Genomic DNA, 9,241 nt, shown 5'->3' with positions numbered 1-9,241 from the left:
TGACAAACAAAACAATGCAGACTGAATTCATCTACAATGAGTTTATTTTACCTTGGCATTTAATTCATTGAAGGTATTCTCACAATTATGGCTAATCATTTACTTCTTCTAACAAGAGAAGGGAGCAAACACAAACGGTTAGAGGCATGAACCATGGCCAGGTGGTTAGTCTTGCGTAGTAATGTGTAGCAGAAGGTACATTCAGATTGCCTGTTGCACGCATGTCCTCTAAATCTTGGACACATTATACAGGGACGACCAACCCCTTTCCACAGAACAAAAATACATAGGATGAGGAAATAAAAGTGGTAGAAGGTGGATCCATTATAAGCATGAATCAAATAGCAAACAAAACCCTTGATAGATAAAGGATACTGTGGAGTGATAGTGTTTGTATATAAAAATATAATACAGAGCAGCAACAGCAATGCTGCCTGCATACCTGAGTTACGACTGGCTTTCCTTTCTCTCATCACTAATAGCACTTCAACAGCTTGTGAAGGAAACCCAAGTCAGAAGAACAAAGACGCGACTACAAAGTACAGACTCCACACTGAACTTCACGATGCACAATGAACAGCTCAACTAGTGAATGTTCTCGTCCTTGGCACTTTATCTGTCAGACAGAACCAAACTTTGATTACAATTATGAAACAAAGGCTGGGTTTCTGGACACTTCACTGACAAACAGACATTTTTATTCATGGCAAATAAACAAAAGTCAAACAGTAAGGAGCTAGAGCACGTACTGACAAAAACAGATGGGATGACGAGCCAGAGGTTTTTCAGTCCAGTAAGCGGATAGTAGTTGTTTGCTTGGAAAGTGCAATAATATGCAGATTTTTTCTCAAAGAGCAAAAGAAAAAAAAAGAAAGAAAAAAAAAAACAGTTCACAACGATGTTCCCTTTGAGAACAATTGAAGTCTCTGTCAATGGTAAACTCGTGGCCGGCATTTGCTCAGTACCGTCCTGAAAGTAAGATGAGTGTTTCCTTCGGTAAAATGTCTACAGTCTGATAAAACAGTCTGTGAGTGTTGTGGTGAAAAAGGAAAATCACCGCAAATCCACCATGGACACAGTGTCATCGGTGATAGTGACATGTCCCGCGTGCTGACAGGGAGAAACAGATTTGAGTTAGAGTCTGCTCACATGATCAAGAAAACAAGCTTCAATGCAGTGCTGCTTACAAAAAAGAACATTTTTTACAATTAACACAATCCATTATTGAAATGATACCTTAGAAACAGAAATAGAAAATATAGAAAAAAATTAAATCCACATTTTTTTAGTAAGAAACTACCTAACAAACAGACTGTTTTTTTTGGTGACATTAGGACAAGCTGTTTAACAACAGATTAAATGACTTAAAAATTAAGTGTGTCATAAGAGGGACAAAGCCCATTATATGCCCCATGTAGTTGATTCAGCAGTCCATTGTAAAATGCTGCTACGGATACCACTTTCCCCAAAGTAAATACATTTTAGCCAGCTGGTCTGTAACCACGGTATTTTGGGGAAACAGAACAAGGACTGAGGTAGTGAAACACCCAAAGGCACACTGGTGTACAATGCTGTTGCTAGCTAGCTAACTCTGAATCGTAGTTCTGTGCCTCTAAAAGTTGCAGGTTAATGGATGGATGCCAGGATATTATTGGTTGGGTAAAGCCTACATAAACACGTCATATTTATTTGTCCAGAAAGGGAAAATGGATGTATTTTGATAGAGAAGACCAAAGACATTGATTTTTTTTGGCATACATTGTTAAATAGGTGCACAAAATGACCAGGGATGTGATCTGAAAAGGGTTAAAAAGGCATTTTTAATTTTAATACACCGTCGTTATATTGTACTATCTCCAAACTTGGACCACATCTAGAGCAATGTCTCTGAAATTTCCTTGAAACCAGACTGGATCAGGCAAACTGTGCACTATTATCAAGAAAATGAAACTTGACTCTAGTAAATTGTTTAAATAATCACATTTCTATTAGAAACAGTGAACACTCTTAATAATGACATATGTATTTCGCACTTGTTGTAAGAAACAAATATGTATTTGCACTTGTGGCCTCACAGTAGAGGTTGACTCACTGTAAATAGAGGGGGGTCTTTGCTGTGAGGGTGAAAGCCTTTCTGTTTACATGTTGAGATCTCCTCCGTTCCTCGATCTGTCAACCTGAAGTAGCCGATTCTGGGACGAATACAAACACACACAGTCACACCTCAGCGTGGAGAGACATAGGGAAATACACTGGCTGTATGCTGATTAACTCGTAACAATATAATGAGATCCAGCTAAAATCAGCTGCTTTTAAAAATCTTCCCTCCAACATGTAATGACAGGACACTGGCACTTTTCAGACTCACTCATTGAACTTAGGCGAGCAGACGATGGCAATGGCCTCGGGCATCATCATCTGGTAGGAGCAGTGTGTGTGGAGGTCGACGCTGGACAGGAAGGCCGTCTGTGTGGGGTGAGTCTTGGAAACACAGTGAGTCACACAAGTCAGTTTAACCATGTTGTGAGTGTACACACACACACATACTGTATGATTCATTCACTGGACAAATCACTGTGACTTCTAATTCTTGTGAGCTGCTGAATTACCAAACCATAAATTACACAAGTTTGTCTTTTTTGTGCTCTGTAGACAGTATGATTTACTCACCACTACTATTTAAGTTGTTGGCATCTGCCCTATCGCGATATTAGAGCCGGACCGATATACAGTATCAGTTGGCCGATATTATCCACCAATTATAATGTAATATTTTTCTGCAGAAAAATACACCTGGAGTGATTTATAATGACCAAATTCCAGGTGAAGTTAACTGTTTCAGTGCACTAAATGATATTGTTTAACTGTAAAATATCCTGCTTCCATTACATATCTTTGTCACAAGTGTTTGATAATCACATCTTTGGGATCATTGCAGAAAATGTGTGTATGTCGGCTTAAGGTACAGCAGGGTTACCTCATACTTTACTCACAGTGGGACGGTGATTATTGACAGCACTGGTCAGAATTTGCCTATCTTTACTCACATGTATCCAGCCCAGGGTGATGAGATCGTACTGGTCCTGTATGAGGAAGAGTTCCTCCTCATTTTCCGTGTCACAATAGTCTGGCCCGCCACATTGTTTTGGTACGATGACGTGGGTCACGGTAAACGCATTCCTGGTCTGGAACAAACACAAAAAAGCGTCCTGCTATTATATTCTTTTGAATTATGCAAAGTCAGCCACTGTCTGCCAAAAAGCTATCCAAGGACTCTGTCTGGATAAAATTAACAGAGCGTTGATTGGTTTGCTGCTGGCAAAAAGGCTCGGTCATGCTTGTCAAAAAAGAGCTTGAAGTTAACCCGAACAGCGAATGACACAATTCAAAGAAAAGCCACAGCAGATCTGTGGGAGGTCAGCTGATGTCTCGGTGTCATTTAAAATATAAAAAACCCCACATTTGTTACACAATCACTGGAGAATGGACCGGAAATAGGGAGTTTCTTAGTTTAACTACCTCTATGATAATTTAAAGAAAAAACATTTATTAACATGTTATTCAAACAAGCTTTTGTGCTTCCTGTAACCGATCTATTCACAATGGGCTTCAACACGGCCGTCCTGTTCCAGTCTTACCAGTTTGCCACACAGGATGCCACAAGTTTCTACAGCTCGGCTTGTGTTGGCCTCGGCCAACCTCAGAAAGCTCCGGCACAGCTCAGCAGGCACGGCCAACTGCCGAAGGGCATCCACCATCGTATCTGCCAAAACCATGCAGAGGAATAAACCAAAGCTGAACGCAAAAGTTTGATTCTTGTGATGTTCTGAAACAAGGCATGGTGTTGACAGCAAATGAAGTAGGTCAGGGGGAAAGAATTCAGCTCAGAAGAACAAATACTTTAAAGCAGGAGTAGGGCAGTATTTAAATCCTCTGAAGGCCGGCCCCTCGTGTCAGAGAAAGATTAACTCACTGTTGTTCCCGGGGCTGACCAAAGATCCAGGCTTGAGCGAGCGGTCGAAGGAGGGCAGGCCTGTGGCAGGTGTGCCAATGGTTGCAGGGGGGCGATTGTGTTGGTGGTTGATGCCGCCGGACATGTCCCCTGGGCTCTGCGGGGCGGTGGGGGAGACAGGTGAGGGGCCTTGGATGCCTGGAATGAGGGGAGTGTCGGGGGAAGGTGTAGCAGGCGTGGCGAACTCCAGGAGCACGCGCTGGCGTTCCTTCTCCAGCTCCTGGCGGCGGATCATCTCCTCAAAGGCACTGAACTGCTCCTGCTCCCGCTGCCGCCGCTGCATCTGGGCCACACGCTCTCGCTCGGCGTCGAGCGCCCGCTGCTTGGACTGCTCCCGCGCCAAGGCCTCCTCCTCCGCTTTCTGAACATACAGCAAAGATTCAGCAGGCAGTCTTTTTTTTGACTTTTTTGTAAAAAATCTGACTTGTGATTTTCTGATCATGAGATCATATCAGTCTCAATAACTGTGAAACTAAATGTGATTATTCAAGGTCAATATCATTGTTTTGCCTTTGTTAATCAACAAATGCCTTCTTTTATTACAACCATGGCTTGTAGCTGCTGTGTAGCTGATTAATGATTAACTCCATTCAGGGTTTACACAACCCATTGTAAAATCCGTCCTTGTTATATTGTAAATGTGTATTGGATAATTTTGTTTATTATGTTATAGAATAGTAATACGAATATTTTAATCTCAAAAAACGCAATTAACACATTTTGGAGTGAAAGGAGTTTACAAAGAGTTTACCTTTTTGACAAGATACTGGGCATACTCCTGGTCAAATCTCCTCAAAAGAGCTTTTTTCAGAATCTCTGCTTGAGGAAAGGCAACATCCTTCAGTTTCTGGAGAAGAAAGAAAATTTCCCAAAATGTTTTACAATTGAGTTTTAAAAGCTTAAACAATTTCTTAAAAACATTTCAAATCTGTTATATAAGCCAGTATAAATATTGTATGCATACTTTTAGTGTGTCCTTCTTCTCAGGAATGTTAGCTGTCTTGTAATCCCGATGCTTGGGAAGTTTTTCTATGAAGAGTCTGAGTTAAACGAAAAAAAAAGATGTTATTAATTGATGAATATTTGGAATAATTGCATTAAACAGTCAATCAACTAGAAATTGTGACCCAAATGACAGACTTTGTAGACTCTGGTTGGCTTTCTGACAACAACATCATCACAAAACTACTCATCGGTCATCTGAAGTATGTAGAATAAATTTACACGAGAGGACATGTTACAGTCACTCTGTTCTGAGTTATGTGGTGAAATTCATCAGCCTTGTTTGGGAAAGAATTGAACCATATCCTGAGAAAGATCTCTGTTTTAATTTTCTTCTCCTTCCTGCGCATTTCCACTCAAGCTGCTTAAATTAATGTAAAAACAATCAAACAAATAAAAGCTCACTACAAGCTCAGTCAGTCCAGCCCATCGCTGTCAACACTCACGTGATGTATTTATTGTAAAGGACGAAGGCGTGCTCGATGTTGCCCTCCTCTGTGTAGACGTTCGCCATGCGGACCATCTCCATGCCAGAGCGGAAGTAGCGGCGCGGGGGCACATCATCATTAACTTCCACTGAGCTTCCCTTCTTGGTCAGAGCGCGGACTCTCTCCTCCGGCGGCAGACTGACGTCATTGTGGTCTGCCATCCCGACAGCTCAACCTGGAACGCTGAGAGGACACGATGAAGACTTATTACTCTGTTCAGTGTAAACCACTGTGCTGATGAACATGAAACAAGTACGTTAGTTATGTACACTGTACACACTGTGGACAGACACTTTTTCTTCCATTTTCCATGAGCCACAGTGCTACAGAATATTTGCATTCTCTGTAAGGCTATTGTAGTTCCTTTAAATAATAATAGCTTGCATTTCCTCTGTTGTGAACAAACATTTTCCTTCCTTCGTGACATGTAAGGATGACATATGAATGAGAAAGCACTCCAGTCCTCTGATGCTTTATGAGAAGTTAATACTCCAATTCTTCAAAACATAGCACAATAGTTGAGGGTGTTTCCAGTTGGATTTTGGTTATTTTCTTCAACACACGGTATTTATTTTGAATTCTCACTTTTATTGTTGAAAACCTGACAAATACTGGTGTTTAAAAATAGCAATCTCAATATGGGCACGATGTGATTGATGATCTCATCTGACTTCTTTACTGATTCTTAAGTATGCACGTGTGCTTTTAGTAAATCCATTCAGCAAGTGTGCAAGATCACACAATATCCTGTATAAACTAGCACAAAGAAGCAGTGTTTCCCCTTCTCACACCCTGTACTGAGGCCACAATTATACACAAGTATATTTAGAAAAGAAGCAATGACTCTGCTGGGAGAGTCCAGTTTGTATGACTTGAGGTTTTTCTATTCCTTATTGATCAAATAAAAAACGTGGGATCACTTCATCAGCATGCTGACTAACAGTCAGGCGGCCTGTATTGATTCAGTCATGAAGGCTTCTTGGCTAGCCTGTCAGTAGAGGACCAAGTGTTAACAGTTCAGCTAAAGAGGTGCAGCTTTGATAAGAAGAGAGGAGGAGGCACTTAGAAGCTTAAGATCTGGAAATGTAGATAAACTAATTTCACTTGTATGCAAGTGATTTTAGTCTAAAGTGCTGTACCATCAGTCCAGCGAATGAAATGATCAGAAACTGGACATCTATGGCGCTATGTTTAGGAAAAAATAAGCCAGCAATGCTTGTAACATTAATCTAATTAATGTCACTGCTGCTGCCAAGGTAAAGTAGTTTGTTAAACGTGGGAAAGGTTACATTAGGTTGTTAGTTGTTTTTTTTGAGGATCAAGATTTTATACTCAGAACATGATCCACTGATACAGAATATAATGTAGTTATAACATTTAAATGCTGCTTACACATGAATGCATCTCGATAATGATAATCCAAAATATAATAGTATAGCAGTCTAAAAGGAGCCATTGGATGTAAAGATCAATTTAATTCAGAAACTCTAAAAACATTCATTTACTTTTACTCGAGTAAGATTGAAAATGCTTGACTACATTGCTTATTTCACTAATGTAAAGCATGTTAGCACTTACTCTATAGCTGCTTATGAGTGTTTAAAAAAATGTAAACAAAGGGGAAATTAACCGTACGACTGTCGTAAACCACAGCTGATCACATGAACTCGTGTACATCTATAAACTGACTGAACATTTCGTGTCAGTATTAACATGAAAACCATCGAGGCTTCGTCCTGGCACTCAGTAACATTCATGGTGCAGAAAAAACAAAACGCCGAAAATGTGGGCCCTTTTTAGCTCAAGTAGTAAGAGACACTACATTACGTTTCACCTCATTAACACAGTCCTTGGCTAATTACTCGACCGGCATGCTCTGGGTGTAATAAAGACATGTTTTCCCTCCACGGGCTCTTGATATCTCGCTCGTCCTGTCACCAAAGTGATCGACGTCTCCCAACGTACGTCGCGTTAGCCGCGCTGACTTAGCTAACTTAGCAAAGCCAGGGCTGTTTACAGGAGGAGTTTAAAATGGTTCAGCAGCTGAAAACCATCGAGGAACTTTATCTTCATCCTTACCTGATCGAGCTGTAAACCGACGCCCTCAGAGGCCTACATACAGCCAGATCAAAACACGATCAAATTATTAAGGTCCTATAGACCAGACTGCTTCGGTGGGCTGCGCCTACAGCATCTGTACACTTCCGCAATCAAAACAACTTCCGCCTGACGAAGCATCACGCCAGCACAGAAGGATATCTGTCAAATCGATAGGATATTATTATATTATCCTATCCTTATATTATTATATCTGCAACACGTTATCAATGAGAAAATAAATAATCATAGGTAGGTACATTTGCACAAAACAAGATTTCTTATTCAATGATCTGGTTTTGCTTTGATGTGGGGGTGATTTTTTTTAAAATTACTTATTTATCCAGCTAGTTCATTAAGTTTCTATGCGTTTTACGCATTACATCTGGTCTGAAACACAAGCTTTAAGTGTTTTAGACATTAGGCATTTTGTTTCGAGCAGGAAGCATGCGCTGTCTTCTTTTACGTTCGGTGAGTTATCATCTTCATATACGATCTCTGCCGGGGGCTTTTCAAGTCTGGTGTCTGTGACGTCATGGAATATTTTATTTGATTATTTGAATATTTGATTTTATAAACCAGCGTCGATTATTGAGATGGATAAACGCGATCTGTGACAATATACCAAACGTAAACTTCATTACCAAGCGGCTCGTTGGTCTAGGGGTATGATTCTCGCTTTGGGTGCGAGAGGTCCCGGGTTCAAATCCCGGACGAGCCCTCTCTTTCGCAGAAATTATGTAAAAATGTCAACATATCTGTTATTTACATAGTATTTGTTAATACCATTCATCACGCGGTAATAACAAAGCTGAGTTCATACAGTGACAGCAGAAGTAAAACTGGTAGTACCTGTCCAAGGCTCAAGCGAGTGCTGAACATTCCCCGTGCTACTGTATGTGTCAGTGATTTGCATTGGGAAGTATGAGCCTGTCAGTCTTTTCTATCTGTGTATTCATTATGTAGAGAGCTAAACAGACAGGCAGACATCTGTGTAAAAACATCTCTGGCCTAAAAGCATGGTTCGTAATCTCAGAGGAAGTTAATTACGTTAAAACACTTACATTAACATTAATACAATGCAAAGTAAGAAAACAGTTTGATCCTGCTAATGTTAACGTCAACCCTCTTAGATTGCTGTTATTTATAGCAGCATTGAAACTCGAAACTTGAAACTGTTCAAGGCAGAGCTAATTTGAACTATTTTCCTGTCAAACAAATGTAAAAAGACCAATGTTTACAGGGCCATCGCTGCAAAATATGGACACCAAAGTCATGTCATTGTAGTAGGCTTGGCAAAAAACAAATACATGAAAAAAAGGGATATTTTTGAGGTTTGGACAATGGAGCATTGTCAAGGTGTCACTTTGTTCTCTTGTGATTCAATGTCTCAGTCACCATTCTCAGAACTGTTAGGAACCAAACAATCGATCTATTAATGGAGTAAATAATCAGCAAATAACACAAAATGAAAATAATCATTAGTTGGAGTCCTATACAAAGTAGTTAAATATGAGCTTCCTCAACCAACTACAACTGTAAAATCCTGTTACTGCATTAATGAATGAGTAATAATAATGTAATGATATAATATCTTATTGTATAATATGGTATTAGTACTTAAGTATTTTAGTTCTACTTG

At 40.1% G+C, this 9,241-nt stretch overlaps 1 protein-coding gene and 1 non-coding gene across 2 annotated transcripts; one reads left to right on the top strand and one right to left on the bottom strand.

The window, feature by feature from the left end:
- Window positions 1-26: 26 nt before the first annotated feature.
- On the bottom strand, window positions 27-7,709 carry LOC140996753 (STAM-binding protein-like A). Its single transcript, XM_073467235.1, has 10 exons — window positions 7,582-7,709; window positions 5,461-5,685; window positions 4,977-5,052; window positions 4,764-4,859; window positions 3,974-4,373; window positions 3,639-3,763; window positions 3,048-3,185; window positions 2,369-2,481; window positions 2,093-2,192; window positions 27-1,110 (listed from the first exon to the last, which is right to left on the bottom strand). Exons 2-10 carry the CDS (start codon window positions 5,661-5,663, stop codon window positions 1,054-1,056), a joined length of 1,308 nt encoding a protein of 435 aa, XP_073323336.1. The 5' UTR covers window positions 5,664-5,685; window positions 7,582-7,709; the 3' UTR covers window positions 27-1,053.
- Window positions 7,710-8,248: 539 nt separating this feature from the next.
- On the top strand, window positions 8,249-8,320 carry trnap-ugg (transfer RNA proline (anticodon UGG)). Its single transcript has one exon. It is a non-coding gene; the product is annotated as a tRNA-Pro (tRNA).
- Window positions 8,321-9,241: the final 921 nt, after the last annotated feature.

This window comes from Pagrus major, chromosome 5, assembly GCF_040436345.1.
Source record: "Pagrus major chromosome 5, Pma_NU_1.0".
Lineage (NCBI taxonomy): Eukaryota > Metazoa > Chordata > Actinopteri > Spariformes > Sparidae > Pagrus > Pagrus major.
The sequence above is the reverse complement of the archived record's forward strand: the minus strand, read 5'-3'. Positions and strand labels throughout refer to the sequence as shown.

Coding starts and splice junctions, on each gene's coding strand:
- LOC140996753 (XM_073467235.1), bottom strand. CDS start 5,663: ATGGCAGACCACAATGACGTCAGTCTGCCGCCGGAGGAGAGAGTCCGC. Junction 4,374..4,763: donor CCCAGTATCTTGTCAAAAAG/GTAAACTCTTTG, acceptor CTGTATGTTCAG/AAAGCGGAGGAGGAGGCCTT. Junction 3,186..3,638: donor GCATCCTGTGTGGCAAACTG/GTAAGACTGGAA, acceptor TGTTTGTTCCAG/ACCAGGAATGCGTTTACCGT.